The sequence below is a fragment of the Schistocerca americana genome, chromosome 1 (assembly GCF_021461395.2).
Source record: "Schistocerca americana isolate TAMUIC-IGC-003095 chromosome 1, iqSchAmer2.1, whole genome shotgun sequence".
NCBI lineage: Eukaryota > Metazoa > Arthropoda > Insecta > Orthoptera > Acrididae > Schistocerca > Schistocerca americana.
Genome location: NC_060119.1, coordinates 1053437125 through 1053456033, shown reverse-complemented (window position 1 = coordinate 1053456033; position 18909 = coordinate 1053437125). Strand labels below are relative to the sequence as shown.

Genomic DNA, 18909 nt, shown 5'->3' with positions numbered 1-18909 from the left:
ATGTCACGACTAGTTTCAGACTAGTCGTCCATACCTAACGACTGTATAACATAAAAGTATCTACAGTCCAGTCGTGCCTCATGAAAGCCACATACACATTGAGGTGACAAAAGCCATCTAATAACGTGTCGGACCTCTTTTGCCCGGCGTAGTGCAGCAGCTGACGTAGCATGGACTCAACAGGACGTTGGGAGTCTCCTGCAGAAATATTGAGCCATCATGCCTCTATAGCTGTCCTGAACTGCGAAAATGTTGTAGGTGCAGGATCCCAAAGTTGTTGGGAATATGAAGTCCATGAATGGCTGCAGATGGTCTCCAAGTAGCCGAAAATAACAATTTCCAGTCAATGTTCGGTTCGGCTGGACCAGAGGACCCAGTCCATTCCACGTAAACAAAGCCCATATTATTATGGAGCCACTACCAGCTTGCACAGTGCCTTATTGACATGGTCTACGACTTCGTAGAGTCTGCTCCGCACAGGAACCCTACCATCAGCTCTTACCAACTGAAATCGGCACTCATCTGACCAGGCCACGGTTTTCCAGTCGTCTACTGTCAAATCGAAATGGTCACGAGCCCATGAGAGGTGCTGCAGTCGCATTTGTCGTTTGTTGCCATAGCACATTAACGCCAGATTTCGCCGCACTGTCATAACGGAAACGTTCGTTGTTCATCCTACATTGATTTCTGCGGTTGTTTCGCACAGTGTTCCTAGTATGTTAGGACTGACAACTCTATGCAAACGCGGCTCCCACCGATCGTTAAGTGAAGGCTGTCGACTACTGTTTGTCCGTTATACTGTTATACCTGAAATTTGGTACTGTCGACACACTCTTGACACGGGACTTCTCGAAATATTGGATTCTCTAGCGATTTTCGAAATGGAATGTTCCATGCATCTAGCTCCAACTGCCATTCCGCGTTCAGAGTCGATTAGTTCCCATCGTGCGGCCGCAATCACACCGGAAACCTTTCCGCATGGATCACACGAGTACGTACGACAGCTCCACCAATGCACTGACCTTTTATACATTGTGCACGCAATATTACCGACATCTGTACATGTGCTTATCTGTATCCCATGACTTTTTTCACCTCAGTTTATTTTAGTTACCATCATTATCAGTGTGTATCAAGCAGATGAGAAGAAGTAGGCGAATAATGCAATACAGTGTGCTGAAGATGACTGTTTAAATAGGAGAGGAGAACTGGAAGTTTTGAAAGGACTACCCGGTGTGCCGCGCGGAGTGGCCACGCGGTTTGAGGCGCCATGTCACGGAGTGCGTGGCCCCTCCCGCCGGAGGTTTGAGTCCTCCCTCGGGGATGGGTGTGTGTTGCTCTTAGCATTAGTTAGCTGAAGTAATGTGTAAGTCTAAGGACCGATGACCTCAGCAGTTTGGTTCCTTAGGAATTCACACAAATTTGAACATTTGACTACCCGGTGTGGACTCTTGAGTTCTCTTGGTCTTTGTGTCGAATTCAGGTTAAATTTTAATTTAATTTAGTGGTGCTGAAATTTTTGGTTCTAGTTGGTTTACAGTAGCTATTGATAGAGATACTCATGCACGTTTAACAAGGCTAGAGAGATTTAGTGAAGGAGGTGTACGACTATTAGTACAATGAAAGTATTCTCTTTTAGTAGTCATGCAGACTGTTGACGAAGTTCTGAGCAAATGGGGTAGGTTCTCAGATACGTGAACGTCTCGAAGGCTTCTTACGTAATACAAAGTAGTACGTTCTCCTGGACAACGAGGGCTCATCAGAGACAAGGCTACCGTTGAATGCCCCAGGGAATTGTAAGAGGACCGCTATGTTTCTCTGTATACATATGTGATCTGACGGACAGAGTGAGCAGTAATTTAAACGCTGTTTGCTGATGACGGTGTGGTGTACCGGGTAATGTCGTTGAGTTACTGTAGGAGGATACAAAATGACTTAGACAGAATTTATATTTGGTGCGATGAATGGCAGTTTGATCGAAATGTAGAAAAATAAAAGTTAATGTAAGTGACTAGGATCGAAAAAACTGTAATGCTCAAATACAGTATTAATTATGTACAGTTATGTCGATTACATACCTAGTTGTGTCGCTGTGAGGCGATATGTAATGGAACGAGCACATAAGGTCGGTAGCTGGGAAGGCGAATGGTCGACTTCGGTTATTGAGAGAATTCTAGGTATGGTAGCTCATCTATTTCGGACACCTCGTATTGAACACAAGTGCAAGCCAGTCTTGAGTACTCAAGAGTGACTGGGATCCCCAACAGGTCGTATTAAGGGAAGACATCAATGCAGTTCGGAGGCGTGCTGTTAGGTCTGTTACCGGAAGGTTCAATCAACACGCGAGTATTGCGGAAATGTTCTGTGACGTCTAACGGGATTCTCCGGAGGGAAGAAGACGTTCTTTTCTCGACACTGTTGAGAAAGTTTACGGAACTAGTATTTTCAGTTGACAGCAGAAGTATTCTGTTGGTACCGACGTACATTTCGCGTAAGATCGGCGAAGACAAGATGAAAGATATTAGGGCTGATGCGGGAGGCGTATACACAGTCGTTTTTCCCTCACTCCATTTGCGAGTGGAACAGAAAACGGAATGACTAGTATTGGTACAAAATATTCCCCACCATGAACCACATGGTGGCTTATGAAGTATGAATGTAAATGTAGATCTACCGAGAGAGGTGACACATTCGTTAGCCACCCGATTCACATTCCGTGGTACGATATCGAGATCTAGGTTTCCCTATATCGAGTAGCACTTACGTCGAGACAGTTCCTTAGAAATGAGCACGGCTGATTTTCTTCGCAACTCTGTGTGTCCCTAATGACCTTGCCGTCGACAGGACGATAAGCCCTGATCTTCATTTGTACAAGGATCTGTAAACTGAATAAAGACAAATGTCAACGTGGAATGCATATATGTGAGCTAAATTACTGAAATACATAAACCTTACAGTTTCTTAAGTATTGACATAAAACGAGGAATATTTATGATTTGCTCTCAACACATAATATTTAAAAAGAAGTGGAACTTGCAGCTTATGAAGATAGGTGTGTTAGTTCACGTATGAGTATGTAAATGTAGTTACGTTGAATGTGGAGAGATGGTGAACGCTAAGCGAAGCGACTGTAAGCGGAAGTACGAAGTAAATGTCATCAGTGTCGTTATGACGTGATACGTGGAACAAAGTTGTTTATATAAAGTTCTGATGTTGCTGAGCAACAGTCATACAATAATTTTTAAATGAACATACCGCCCTTTGACTGTATCGTTTCGCCCTTTTATGCCAGTTTCAACTGAAAATAACACAAACTCAATCACTTGAAACTGACATAAAAGGCGTAATCCTAGGTCGTAATTAAATAAACAATAATACAGTCAAATGGCGGTGTGCTCATAACAAAAGATGTTGTTTGTACATGAACGGCGATGTGCAGTTTGTGTAGTAAGATGTGTGAGACAGCAGCATTGTTTAGGTACGAATGAACGCAAGAGCGCAGTTAACTGAGAAAAATGAGCAGTTGCAGCCGTGCAACGGAAGCTAAAGTACCGTAGTGAAACATCTAACAGGCGCTTGCTACACTCAGCACGATGATTCATCAAGCAAGGGCATCTTAGTCAACAAAATAAGCTGAAAGGAGGTTATGAGTGGCAAGCGCGTAGCAAATGTAAAGGCAAAATCCAGTGCCGGTACAGTGAAGTATGTAATACTTACGCACTTGTAAAACACAGTGGTCATTAAGCGTGCAAGGCCGTCTTAGTCACACTATGTGGAACAAGCTGTTTCCACAGAGCGATGCGAACGATTGATATTAAATACACATCGTAGCAGGCATGAAAAGAAGACAAGATGAAGGCCACACCGCCAACCGTTACAATACGCGAACGCTGTAAACCCACACCATTGTTCCGAAATGGATTAATTTGTAAAGTCATCTGTACGAAACAAATTTAAAAAGTAATGACATTACAGATACCAGCGGATGAAAAGTGAAATTCAGCATCTAAAGAAGACGTGGCATGGTGTAAAAAACTGAAAACCCAGGATGCAGCCACATTCTCACGAGTATAGGAGTAAACTGTCCGGACATACATTTGTATTAGTGGCTTTGCTCAATGCACATACTCGTATTTACTCGATTCAGTAAATTAATCACGTTTGCAAGAATGTTTGTTCGAAGCAGAGCCAAACATTCCTAGACAAGAATGTAACAAAGGTTAAAAACTAATGGTTGAAGTAACAAGATGAAATGAAAATGGACCAAATTCGAAGAACCTTGGAGACACACCCACTCACCCACACACACACACACACACACACACACACACACACACACACACACTGCGTAACGGAGCGCTAAAGACCGAAGAAGATGGCTGTGGGCCATTAGTTGTTAGAGTCACCAAACGGAATGCAGTTTGCAGACTACGGCAGCTTGCAGATCGACAGCTTTTTTCACTCTCATTATTTTATTAAAATTCATTCCGAACATCGCATACTCTGCATAGTCATGGACCTGTTGGCCACTTGAAAAGTGTACAAATGCCGAAGTTGTGTTAAAGTGCTGAATTTTTAGCCCCAAACTGGATATTACTCACTTATTTTTTTCTGAAATAGCAGTTTTGCAGCTACACTATATTGATTTTATTTCATTTATTTGTATTTAAAGGCCGGCCGCTGTGGCCGAGCGGCTCTAGACGCTTCAGTCAGGAACCGCGCTGCTGCTACGATCGCAGGTACGCATCCTGCCTCGGGCATGGATGTGTGTGATCTCCTTAGGTTAGCTAGGTATAAGTACTTCTAAGTCTAGGGGACTGATGACCTCAGATGTTAAGTCCCATAGTGCTTAGAGCCATTTGAACCATTTGCATTTCAAACTTGGTGACTAGTTTCGGAGTTGCAGGTATACTTTCAAGAATTCATTTTTGTAGTGGTTGAACCATCAAGCTGGAACATGACATCGCCACTTGGCACAGTGAACAACCAACCTGCTTTATAGCTTGGGTGGTTAGAGGACTGAGCAGTTCGGAATGGGAACACGACTCCGAAACTATCACCGAGCGAGATGGCACACTGGACTCTCATTCGGGAGGACGACGGTTCAATCCCGTGTCCGGCCATCCTGATTTAGGTTTTCCGTGATTTCCCTAAATCTCTCCAAGCAATTGCCGGGATGGTTCCTTCGTAAGAGCACGGCCGACTTCCTTTCCTAATCCGATGAGACCGATGACCTCGCTGTGTGGTCTCCTCCCCCAGAACAACCCAACCCGAAACTCCCAGAGAAGCATGAAATGCACTGCCTGAAAAAAATGTGAAGCACCGAGAAGAGGACGAGGAAATGAAATGAAAGTTCACGGACTGGACGGTGCTACCGCATTGATTACAAAATCGAGTCAAATTTACAAAGAACTTATCAATATGAACCCATTTATCAGTATGAGGTTGCACTGACCTCTGTCCTGGATGCATGCACCGATTCAGTTGGGAAGTGTGTCATAAAACCACTGCATTCTCCACTGGAAAACTGGCACACAGCTGCTGTAACTGGTCCTTGATATCTTGGACACTGGCATTGAGACGGAGATGAAGTCCACGTTGGTCCCGCACATCTTCCATGAGGAACAAATATGAGGTTCTTGCTGGCCACGGGAGTACTTCAACATAACATAGACATTTCATAGAGGCACGTTCAATGTGTGGACGAGACCTGTCCTGTTGAAGAATGCCATCAGGATACTGTCGCATGTGGGATTACATGAAGACGCAAGATGTCTTTGATGTACTGTCGCACCGTCGGAGTTTCTTCAGCCACCACCAGCAGTGGTCTGAAATTGTACTCGACGACCACCCACGCCATGACGCCTGGAGTACCGCGGCTGTGCCTCTCCAAATCATTGGAAGAGAGGGGTTTCTCCTCAAGTCGCCGCCATATTCGGCGTAGATGGTGATCCAGCATAGTGCAGAACCGCGATTCATTGCTGAACACAGTACAATGTCATTCTTCAGCAGTCCACACTTTCGAGTCGCAGCACGACTCAAAATGCACCTGTTTGTCTTCTGGTGTTTGCGGACGGTAATTCCCCAGTTCCTAGTCCCGCTGCTGCTAGTCTCAGACCAGTGGTTCGGTACGAAACATAATGTCGCAGGAAGATCATTTACTTCTCCTCGGACGGTAGTTAGGTTGGGTTGTTTGGTGGAAGAGACCAAACAGCGAGGTAATCGGTCTCATCGGATTAGGGAAGGACGGGGAAGGAAGTCGGCCGTGCCCTTTCAAAGGAACCATCCTGGCATTTGCCTGGGGCGATCTAGGGAAATCACGGAAAACCTAAATCAGGATGGTCGGACGCGGGGTTGAACCGTCGTCCTCCCGAATGTGAGTGCAGTGTGCTGACCATTGGTTCAAATGGCTCTGAGCACTATGGGACTTAACTTCTGAGGTCATCAGCCCCCTAGAACTTAGAACTACTTAAACCTAACTAACCTAAGGACATCACACACATCCATGCCCCAGGCAGGATTCGAACCTGCGACCGTAGCGGTCGCGTGGTTCCAGACTGTAGTGCCTAGAACCGCTTGGCCACTCCGGCCGCCTGCTAACCATTGCGCTACCTCACTCGGTCTCGGACGGTAGTGTGGACGTGAAGAGCTTACGATATACTTGGCGCACAACACGGCTATACTCCCTTGCAGTGGTCAGATGTGCTCGGCCGGAACCTTGACGGCGAGTGTGCTTGCCCTCAGATTCCAATGCTGGCCAACATCGGCGCACTATGACATCCTAGTACCCCAAAAAGCTGGGTATTGTACGATTCGACCAGTCGGCCGAATAGAGACTAACAATGAGGCCCCTTTCAAAATCTATCATCGGCTGATAATGCTGTCTCATACGATACGTAACGTCTCCCTGCCTTTCACAGTGATCAGCCAACATCTGGCACTGTTGGCTTCCCTTATATACCCTAATAAGCCTGGTAACGACACTAAACACTAATGTACTCTTGTGGGGGTTCTACCTGTTACAGAGCCCGGCCGCTGTGGCAGAGCTGTTCTAGGCGCTTCGGTCTGGAACCGCGCTGCTGCTACGGTCGCAGGTTCGAATCCTGCCTCTGGCATGGATGTGTGTGATGTCCTTAGGTTAGTTAGGTTTAAGTAGTTCTAAGTCTAGGGGACTGATGACCTCAGATGTTAAGTCCCATAGTGCTGAGAGCCATTTGAACCATCTGAACTACCTGTTACAGATAACTGCAACTCTAATCATTTACATACCCATCGATGGTGTGTGCACGTACGAAGTTTAATTGACGGCTGTCCATATCTTCGGGTGCTTCGCTTTTTTCCTCAGGCAGTGCGTAAATAAACTGCAAAAATAAAGTGTATTAGTGGACTGTCGGTTTAGAGAGAGTTTGTCAGCTACGGACCTACAAATAAAATTCTCCTTGCAAGATGAGGGAAAAATATTATTACTCACTGAAAAAAGGTCGTTTTTATGTGTAGCTTTTTTTTTCAGTAACAGTTGAATAGAATTGGAAGAAAAATCAGCATTGGCCGTATTTTGTTGTTTTATTGTCAGCAAAGTCGATTTTCGGTCACTTAGTGACCATCCTCAGTGCTGTAATATACAATTAAAACTGGTAGGCACTGGTATGAAGCTATAACCACAGGCTTAGAGCGATCACATCCTCAGTGCTGTAATACACAATTAAAATTGGTAGGCACTGGTATCAAGCTATAACCACAGGCTTAGAGCGATCACATTTATGTGATCGCTCTAAGCCTGTGTGCTGTAATACACAATTAAAATTGGTAGGCACTGGTATCAAGCTATAACCACAGGCTTAGAGCGATCACATTTATGTGATCGCTCTAAGCCTGTGGTTATAGCTTGATACCAGTACCTACCAATTTTAATTGTGTATTACAGCACTGAGGATGGTCACTAAGTGAGCGAAAATCGATTTTGCTGACAATAAAACAACAAAATACGGCCAATGCTGATTTTCCTTCCAGTTCTATCCACTATTTGGTCGTGGTGCGCACAACACGCCATGGAGTCGCCAATCAACAGTTGAATAGTTATTGATGATCTAATTTCGCCCCTTCGAGCGTTATTAAGGTACCAGCTGGTAATGACAGTCACAAAAGATATGGGCAGCTTCAAGTAAAACAAAATAATTTCTCTGTTGGAGTTGTTCCCCAAAAATTCGAGATCTACTCCCTTTCGTTACAACCAAGAAAAGGTAAATAAATGTACTATCGGCGGTGCGTGAAGTACAAACCGAATAATAAATATCAAGTGAAGCGTAGCCTTGAGAGTAGATATCACTTACGAGAATCATGAACGAATCTTCCCTCGACACCGACTTGGGATGCAGGTAGTTTGTATCACAATGCCGTTGTCCTGGAGATATCCTTTTCCCTAGACGGAGGTGGCAAAAACAGCCATTTTTGTCTTAAATGGAACAGATCCATCTCGCCGTGTGTCCTTTACAGGAGTAGCGGCTACCGTTGCACCTTCTGCAGGAGGCAACGGCAGCCTTGTACTAAACGATACGCGAATTCCGCCGGGGGCGAACTGACGAGGACAGTGTCTACGGAACAGATACGTCGGAAAATCAACCGGTCACAGGTAATTGCCAAAAAAATGGCGGTTCGTCCTAGACACTGTTTCCTGCCGGCTGTCGGTGTCCCCTGAGGACGGCGCCCGGCGTCTGTCGCGGGCAAGGACGCTCCCTCCCCCCTCTCTCGCTACTTGCTACACGGCGACCACCAGCGGCTATAAAGGAAGGCCGGCGGCCGTTCGCCAGCACATTCTCAGTCCTGCCCGTTGCAGCTGATCCGACGCAGTCCTCAACATGCTCAAGCTGGTGAGTCTCCTCTCATTCTCAGTTATTTGTTTAATCGTTCAATTCAGACGTTCGCGACATAAACAAAGCACTGAAGCACTCTGCAAACGCCTGTGACCGAACTTCGCTAGACAGCATCAGTCATACATCTGGTTCCTCCAATAGGCACAAGTTTAACCGCAGCGCCCTCGACGACCACAGGTCATATATTTTCACTTTCAGCCATCATTTTAGCAACATTACAAATATTTGTGGTAATTTAAAATTTTTAACAAGAGCTGTGGGTCAGTGGATTTTGATTAAAAGTGCCTTCTGATTCACAAGCTAGTAGACTCCCTCTTCGTTTTATTTATTTATTTATTTTTTGATATCTTAAAAATGCAATTAGTGAATCCTGCAGTGCCCACACACATTATCATTTTCCTTTTTTCTTTTGTCTACTTGTTGGCTACATTAGCCCATTTCAAAAAGTATTTTTTTTTGTGTTCTGTTTGTTAAGTGTCCAGTGAACAAGTGATGAATAGTCCCATTATACTTGCGACTAAAATACGCTGTCGACTTTTCTATGAATGAAAAGAAAAATTCGAAAACAAATTTTCAGTATTTCATTGTGCCAAACTGAAGAAAACCAGTGTAGTCTCATTTTGATAATCAAAGCAGAATAATTGTTTACTGCTTTTGGAGGCCGATGATGGTGGTGTTTGAAGGAGGTAGGGGGGAAGGGATTCAAGGGATTAACAAATAATATAAGTCGTCATAATGGTAACTGATTCGAATTTTGATGTCGTGAGCACTTTTTCATTATACCTCTGCTTTCCCATGTCTTCCTAATTCTCCCTATTATCAAAAACAGTTTAAACCAATAGGAAATTTTAACTGCTGCATTAAACCAGTTTCACGGTGCAATTATCTGTAATGTATTTTATAAACTCAAGAAAATTTTTACACTACCATACGAGAATGATGGAGCAAATTCTTTATATTTTTTTAGTGAACGGACCATTTCAGTATACGTACTTCGAAAACATTTTCTGATGTTACCAGTACTCACTAAGTACCCTTTTTTCATTTAGTAACGTCTCCTTTACCTTAGTTCTCAAACTAACTGAAGTCCACACTGAAAAATGAGATTATCCCTTGTTTAGTGAGTCGAATTAGGTTTCGTGAGCGATCGATGAAACTCTTGTAGCAGAACACGTTACAAACAAAAGACTTCAGTAAGAAGACAGCAGAAAACATATCTTTGCAAGAAGTCTGCTTCGAAAGTATAGTGCTGAGCGACACGCGCTTATATGCGAACAGGCAAGGGCTGATGCCACTTCAGCGCGTTGTCTTTCAGTCGTCCTACATCTTACAGCGAAGTTCATTATGTGCGTATAGTGGTTGTATTGACAGTTGGGCAGAAGCGGAAACGTATTAATAAATAACTGAAGCTGTTTCACATTAATGAAACGTGGCTAAGTTTGTTGGCGTTATGTTGTGTCAGTGTCGCAGAAAGAAAAGTATTTTTGTTGCAAGAGTTAGATGATTTCCCCATGCTGATTCGTCAGGTATAGTCTCAAATCAGGTTGAGAAAGATTTTTACGTTAAGCTGGTCAAAGGTATTATCGAGGTGAGGGAACAGTCCTCGTAGGAGTGCTAGCACTAGTGGCACAAACACCGAATCATTCCTATAACACCACACCAACATGGTGTAAACTACAGTGAGCGTTAATGTCACGACAAGAATATATTTTCAGCTCGTTATGAAATTTTTAGCTCTCTGCTTGCTTTGCTTGCTCAGCCTTGTGTTGCTACGCAGGAAGTTCGGTCTTTCGGTTTCTTAACTCACTGTCAGCCGACTCGTTGATTTCCTTTTGCGAAGACATTCTGGGCATGAAATTTTGGCACAATATAAGATTTCACAGTGGAGGAAAGTGTAAACTTGTGTAAAATAAAACTCCATGTGTCTGCAAAGTTTCGGATTATTATTTCATTCAGTTGTAACACTACTTCTTTTATTTGCAATGACAGTTTATTCCTACAGAACCAATAGGGCAGTCGAGCTGACGGATGGACCAACATAAACAGTGTCGGCTGTTCTCACGCCTCGAGAAACAGCGGGAATGTTTAGCGCTGTGAGTGCAAGAAAGACGTATAGAAATGTGTTCATCAGTAATGAGTCTGCAACGGGACGCGGACAGAAAAGGTGAAATAAGTGAGGAATATGTAACGTTGATTTTCTTATTAATTGCCGATTGCACAGTTTGTTAAATATGAGCATAAAGGACGCCCACAAAATGCTGTACAGCGCCAGATTTGCATTTGGTAGGCAAAACTGGAACCTTTTTTTCTGAGTAAATCCTTTCCGCGTTAACCTATTAGCGTATCTACCTAGTTTCGCAACCATACCTTAATTACAGACGACAGTGGACCTCCGAGAGCAGCTGGAGTTTAATTGTAACCACCCGCTATATCTCCACCTTCTCGATCGAATAACAGTGAAAATTTCAGCCACCACGAAGATTCGACCGTTACAATGATGTCAAGCGTCACCACATGAGTACTCTTTGAAGACAGGTGACGCTTTTCTATATCTGTCGCTTTTGCAAAGACAGACCACAATCAACGTGCACATTCAGTGAGCAATAAACGGAATCAAAGACAAATTTATAAGGGGAGTTAAAGTTAAGAGGAAGAAATAAAATCTTCGTATTTCTGACAGATTATGGCAATAACTAGGAAAAGGCATGGAACGGTATGGATAGTGTCTCGAAAGGATATTGTGTGTTTTCAAAGTAAAAGATGGGTCATGGAATGCAGTTAAGTCAGTCGAATAGGAAAGGAGATACTAGAAATAGTGTATGAGTTTTGCTATTTGGGCTGCAAAATAGCTGACGATGGCCGACGTAGAGAGGACGTAAAATGTAGCAGTAGCAAGCCTGAAAAGTAGAAATTTGCTAACATCGAATAACGTATAAATTTAAATTTTAGAGAGAATTTTTCTGAGGATGTTGGTATGGAGTGTGGCCTAGATCGGATATCTAATAAAATCAGATTGGGGAAAAAGAAGTGTACAATAGGTGGTGGTAAGTTCCTAAGGAACCAAACTGCTGAGGTCATCGGTCCCTAGGCTTACACACTACTTAAGCTAGCTTGAACTAACTTACGCTACGGACAGCACACACACCCATGCTCGAGGGAGGACTCGAACCTCCGACGGGAGCAGCCGCGAGAACTGCGGCAAGGCACCTGAGACCGTGCGGCTACCCCGCGCGGTGGAGTATGATACAACTTCACCGAGAGAAGGGATTATTTGATAGAACACATCCTGAGGCATAAGGCAGCAAGAAACGAGTTCAAACAGATGTAGGCTGCAGTAGAGGATGTTCAAATGTGTGTGAAGTCTTATGGGGACTTAACTGCTAAGGTCATCAGTCCCTAAGCTTACACACTACTTAACCTAAATTATTCTAAGGACGAACACACGCACCCATGCCGGAGGGAGGACTCGAACCTCCGCCGGGACCAGCCGCACAGTCCATGACTGCAGCGCCTTAGACCGCTGCAGTAGAAATGAAGAAGCATTTAAAGGACTGATTAGCGTGGAGAGATGCGTGAAACAAGTATTCTGACTGAAGGCGGCGCAGGAAGTAGTTTGTACCTAGACTAAATCCTTACATTTAATCTCTCAGTCAAAGATCAGCGGTGCAGATTTTTCGCTGGGAAAATCGTACCTCTTGTGATGATTTGAGACTGGCAGGAGAGTGGAAGATGAAGGGCAAATAATAGGATGAATAAAGAGTGCAGGGAAGGGACTAACAGATATGTGGAGAACTCAGATGAACGTCTGTGGTAATCGACAGACGGATTTATCCTAGGACACAAATGTTCCTTACGACGCTGCATGCATTTGTGACGTCGGGACCCCTAGCTGCAAGGCCGTAAGTGTGAATAATCGCGAGCTGTCGCGCGGACGGGCGTGGGAAAGTGCACGTGCAGTGAGTGGGGAGACCGCCGATTCTGGCGGCGATACGGGAGGGCAAGGTCGCTGGTTAGTAGCAGCAGCTGCCGGCGTGTCCTTCACACCGCCGCGACCGCCCGACTCCGCGTGCGGACCGCCACGTGCCGAGCAGCCTGCAGCTAGCACTTCCTGGGAGGTCAGGGCGTCAACCCGCGGCGCGTATGTACGGCTGGTCCAGAAATTCCGTCGGCTGTTTTTTAAAATTCTGGATTACACAAAAATAAACAAGAAATGAATTTGTTCAAATGGCTCTATGATGTGTTGGTAAATGTGCCAACACCTTGTAGATAGAGGCGGCCTAAATGCACGCTATCTAACGCGGACGGGCGTGAATTCTGGAACAGGATAAGTAGTGAATTCTAATAAGAAAAGTATGCAGCTCCTCGAATACTTAACTTTATTCTATCCTTGTGGTACATCGCTCTTGATAATACAAATAAGACTATCTTCAGATACGGTTAATGGCGCCTTGCTAGGTCGTAGCCATGGACTTAGCTGAAGGCTATTCTAACTGTCTCTCGGCAAATGAGAGAAAGGCTTCGTCAGTGTAGTCGCTAGCAAAGTCGTCGAACAACTGGGCGAGTGCTATTCCGTATCTCGAGACCTGCCTTGTGGTGGCGCTCGGTCTGCGATCACACAGTGGCGACACGCGGGTCCGACATGTACTAAATGGACCGCGGCCGATTTAAGCTACCACCTAGCAAGTGTGGTGTCTGGCGGTGACACCACACTCTAAGCACTATGGGGCTTAACATCTGAGGACATCAGTCCACTAGACTTAGAACTACTTAAATCTAACTAACCTAAGGACATCACACACATCCATGTCCGAGGCAGGGTTCGAACCTCAGACCGTAGCAGCAGCGCGGTTCCGAACTGAAGCGCCTAGAACCGCTCGGCCACAGCCAAGAAATTAACATCGAATCAATCAATAATGTGTTCTTAGTTGTTGTTTACAAATTCTTTCCAACATTCAACAAGGTGTTCAATGCCTCGACAGTAATGGCTCAAATGGCTCTGAGCGCTATGGGACTTAACGTCTGAGGTCATCAGTCCACTAGACTTAGAACTACTTAAACCTAACTAACCTAAGGACATCACACACATCCATGTTCGAGGCAGGCTTCGAACTTCAGACCGTAGCAGCAGCGCGGTTCCGGACTGAAGCGCCTAGAACCGCTCAGCCACAGCCAAGAAATGAACATCAAATCAATCAATAATGTGTTCTTAGTTGTTGCTCACAAAATTTTTCGAACATTCGACAATGTGTTCAATGCCTCGACAGTAAAAGTTATCTACATTCCACTCGAAGACATCGTTCAGTCAAACCCTCAATTCCACGTCATTACTGAGCGAAACGCCAAGCAATGTATTCGAGAGGGCTCGCAACAGAGGGAAATCCGAAAGGGCCAAGTCGGGGGAATGCGGAGAACGTGGCAGCACTTCTCAGCCAAGCTTTTGGGTGGCTCAAGGCTCTCAGCACTATGGGACTTAACTTCTGAGGTCATCAGTCCCCTACAACTTAGAACTACTTAAACCTAAGTAACCTAAGGACATCACACACATCCATGCCCGAGGCAGGATTCGAACCTGCGACCGTAGCGGTCGCGCGGTTCCAGACTGTAGCGCCTAGAACCGCACGGCCGGTGCCCCTTTATATGCACTTGGACATGAACAGTGGGTAGCTGAACTGATACACTTCACCGTGCTGTTTAGTAATGTCAACAAGAGACAATTTAGTGCTTGCTGATGTGTGACAATACGTGCTGAAGCCGAGGGAGAGCATATCATCACTGTCAAAGCTTTCAACGAAAAATATTTCGGTTGCCAAGGGAACCATGATTGTACTCAGGTGTGCATCTCTTCGAAGCAAATCGATGACGAAAAATGTCTTCCTCCAGGGCTCCAAAATTATAGAAATCGCATGGAGAGAGTCGGGACTGTATGAAGGATGTTTAAGCGCTTCCCGCAAAACTTCTGCAGAGTAGTCGATAAAACCTTGGTAATGTTTGGGCCTTCCATATGGTTCCGAATTCTCCCCATGCGATTTCCATATTTTTGGAGCCCTGAAGAAAGACATTTATGGCCGTCGATTTGCCTCGGATAAAGAAGTGCACACCTGCGTACAGAAGCCCCGAACACAACTGCAAAAATTTTTCCATAAGAGCACTGACCTTTTTGTCTCAGAGTAAGATAAATTTATTGACACTTATTGCGATACTTTTGAAATAACAAACAGTTTACTTACTTATTTTGTATCTGCGTCGTTTTCGTTTGACTGACCTTCATAATTAGTCAAAGAACGGAAAAATCTTTACCCTGTATGAAATTACAGGCAGTCTTTTTTTTTTACGGACTACTATTCAACAAGTATTTGTTGATTCACTGAATTTGTGTTATTTGGTAACAGTGCTTAATTTCTAAAATTTTAGGTGCCAGAACTCACCTGTTCAACCAGACAAACCCTTCCCACCACCACTCCTACACCCCAAGACCAGGCATAAAAATCACAAGTTTCGATTTTTGAAAACTTGTGATTACAAACAGAAATTTAGGTTTTTTTAAACAAGATTCCTTATAATCGAAACAATAAAACTGCAAGATTTAGTATAAACAACAGGTGCTACCATCAGCTCCGTGGCATTGTCACTTTGCTCTCTATTTCTAGTCCACACACATCGGCACCAGTCGGTAGCCTTCGTAACTTTGACGTCATGTTTTCAACTGCTGCCGGTTGCAATGTTCAAACATTTGCATTGTAGCTGCTCGGGGAAGCGGAGGTTTTGGGTGTACACTTGTATTCCTAGGTTAAAATGGTTTAAATGGCTCTGAGCACTATGGGACTTAACATCTGAGGTCATCACTCCCCTGGAACTTAGAACTACTTAAACCTAACTAACCTAAGGACATCACACACATCCATACCCGAGGCAGGATTCGAACCTACGGCCGTAGTGGTCACGCGGTTCCAGACTGAAGCGCCTACAACCTCTCGGCCACAACGGCCGGCCCCTAGGTTTAAAAAAAAAATAGATAAAAAATGAAACTATGAAATGATCCCTGGGAGGTGTTGGAAAGCAGTTTCGGCCGAAATTAGGCCCTGTTTGCAACTGAATTTGTCAGAATCTCTTATAAACAAAAGGGAGTCGCAAATCTATGGTACAGGCAGACCTTTAACGTAGGCTCGGTGTAGTTAAAGAATTTATAAGTTATTCTCGAGAAATTAGCTTCCTTTCTCGATAGTATTTTAATTATTTGTTGATACATTATATGTAGAAAATGATCATTAATTTCAACACGAACGTCATGTTCTTCATACGTTTTACGTCGCTGTATATGAATACGACCTGTTTGCTTGTCTTGTACTACAGGGTCTAGAACTACAGCACTTCGATCCTCGTGTACGTAGATACTCGTACGCGTGCGATTGATCTTCTGCTCCGCGGTTACCGCGTAGATCAGTGGGTGGCCCCTGGGCACGGTGTACCGTAAGCCAACGACGCCGGGGGTGGCCGGGGGGGCTAAACACACGCGCACTCACGCACGCACGCACTCGGCCGCAAGCCCCGAAACAGAGGCGCGTTCTGCGGGCGGACACGCTGCCACCGCATCCCATCGATTAGAGCTTAATTAATCGCCGGTTAACATTTAAACGGTAATGGCGCGCCGCCTCCGGGGCGTCTCACGGGCCGCTGCCATTAAGAGGCTAACGAGGAATTAATTCCGCCGCGCCGGCAGACAAGGCCCGCGGCCGGCGTGTAGCCGCCTAAGCCCCCAATCGGTTGCCCTGCGAGCGCGGGGATTCGAACCGGGGACGGCGACAGCGAGGGCCGTCGCTCGCGGCGCCAGGAGGGCCGACGTGTTCTGCGGAAGCCCGACTCGACCGAGACCGCCGCACGTGGCAGAGGGGACGCCGGCCAGCGCTTCCAGCGGCTCCAGGGCCAAGGTCGCGCTGCCTCCTGCATTCCGCACGCGCCCGGAATATCAGTTTGTGCAGTAAAAACGTCAAGAGGAACGCGTCGTAATTTCACGTTTCAAATAAGACCAGGATTGCTTAACTACAGGGATTCTCTCCCTCGTAACGTCGAGAGACAAACATATATTCTACGTCTACATCCATACTCCGCAAGCCATCTAACGGTGTGTGGCGGAGGGTACCTTGAGTACCTCTATCGGTTCTCCCTTCTATTCTAGTCTCGTATTGTTCGTGGAAAGAAGGATTGACGGTATGCTTCTGTGTGGGCTCTAATCTCTCTGATTTTATCTTCATGGTCTCTTCGCGAGATATACGTAGGAGGGAGCAATATACTGCTTGACTCTTCGGTGAAGGTATGTTCTCGAAACTTCAACAAAAGCCCTTACCGAGCTACCGAGCGTCTCTCGTGCAGAGTCTTCCACTGGAGTTTATCTATCATCTCCGTAACGTTTTCGCGATTAGTAAATGATCCTGTAACGAAGCGCGCTGCTCTCCGTTGGATCTTCTCTCTCTCTTCTATCAACCCTATGTGGTACGGATCCCACACTGCTGAGAAGTATTCAAGCAATGGCCGAACAAGCGTACTGTAACCTACTTCCTTTGTTTTCGGATTGCATTTCCTTAGGATTCTTCCAATGAATCTCAGTCTGGCATCTGCTTTACCGGCGATCAACTTTATATGATCATTCCATTTTAAATCACTCCTAATGTGTACTCCCAGATAATTCATGGAATTAACTGCTTCCAGTTGCTGACCTGCTATATTGTAGCTAAATGATAAGGGATCTATCTTTCTATGTATTCGCTGCACATTACATTTGTCTACATTGAGATTCAATTGCCATTCCCTGCACCATGCGTCAATTCGCTGCAGATCCTCATGCATTTCGGCACAATTTTCCAATGTTACAACCTCTCGATATACCACAGCATCATCCGCAAAAAGCCTCAGTGAACTTCCGATGTCGTCCACAAGGTCATTTATGTATATTGTGAATAGCAACGGTCCTACGTCACTCCCCTGCGGCACACCTGAAATCACTCTTACTTCGGAAGACTTCTCTTCATTGAGAATGACATGCTGCGTTGTGTTACCTAGAAACTCTTTAATCCAATCACACAATTTGTCTCATAGTACATATGCTCTTACTTTGTTCATTAAACGACTGTGGGGGACTGTATCGAACGCCTTGCGGAAGCCAAGAAACACGGCATCTACCTGTGAACCCGTGTCTATGGCCCTCTGAGTGTCGTGGACGAATAGCGCGAGCTGGGTTTCACACGACCGTCTTTTTCGAAACCCATGCTGATTCCTACAGAGTAGATTTCTAGTCTCCAGAAAAGTCATTATACTCGAACGTAATACGTCTTCCAAAATTCTACAACTGATCGACGTTAGAGATATAGGTCTATAGTTCTGTACATCTGTTCGACGTCCCTTCTTGAAAACGGGGATGACCTGTGCCCTTTTCCAATCCTTTGGAACGCTACGCTCTTCTAGAGACCTACGTTACCGCTGCAAGAACGGGGGCAAGTTCCTTCGCGTACTCTGTGTAAAATCGAACTGGTATCCCATCAGGTCCAGCGGCCTTTCCTCTTTTGAGCGATTTTAATTGTTTCTCTATACCTCTGTCGTCTATTTCGATAACTACCATTTTGTCATCTGTGCGACAATCTAGAGAAGGAACTACAGTGCAGTCTTCTTCTGTGAAACAGCTTTGGGAAAAGACATTTAGTACTTCGGCCTTTAGTCTGTCATCCACTGTTTCAGTACCATTTTGGTCACAGAGCGTCTAAAAAGTATTCGTCTGCAGTTCACAGAGCGACACGTGCGGCAGGAATGTTCTCCTCACTGACACAAGACACACATCCAAATGAGGTAACACCAGAGTAAAATTGCGAATTGTTAAGTGCTTATGTCTTGGAGCTAAATGCCGAAATAGAATAGTAAGAAATGTACCTTACTGCTTTCCAGTCTTGTTGTGATGGAGAAATACTGCCCATTGGTACATTTTCTGCGTAGAAAAACCGTCGCTAATTCTATAGCTCTTTGCCATCAACTTCTTGGATAAACGCTTCTCGGG

General features: G+C 45.0%; 1 protein-coding gene across 1 annotated transcript in view; it reads left to right on the top strand.

Moving 5' to 3' along the window:
- Window positions 1–8817: 8817 nt before the first annotated feature.
- The window catches only part of LOC124549533, a 39463-nt gene continuing 29371 nt past the window's right edge, over window positions 8818–18909 (top strand). Inside the window, exon 1 of the mRNA XM_047125250.1 lies at window positions 8818–8867. Within this exon, the coding sequence (XP_046981206.1) occupies window positions 8856–8867 (12 nt within the window). The 5' untranslated portion in view covers window positions 8818–8855. The remainder of the gene's footprint in view (window positions 8868–18909) is intronic.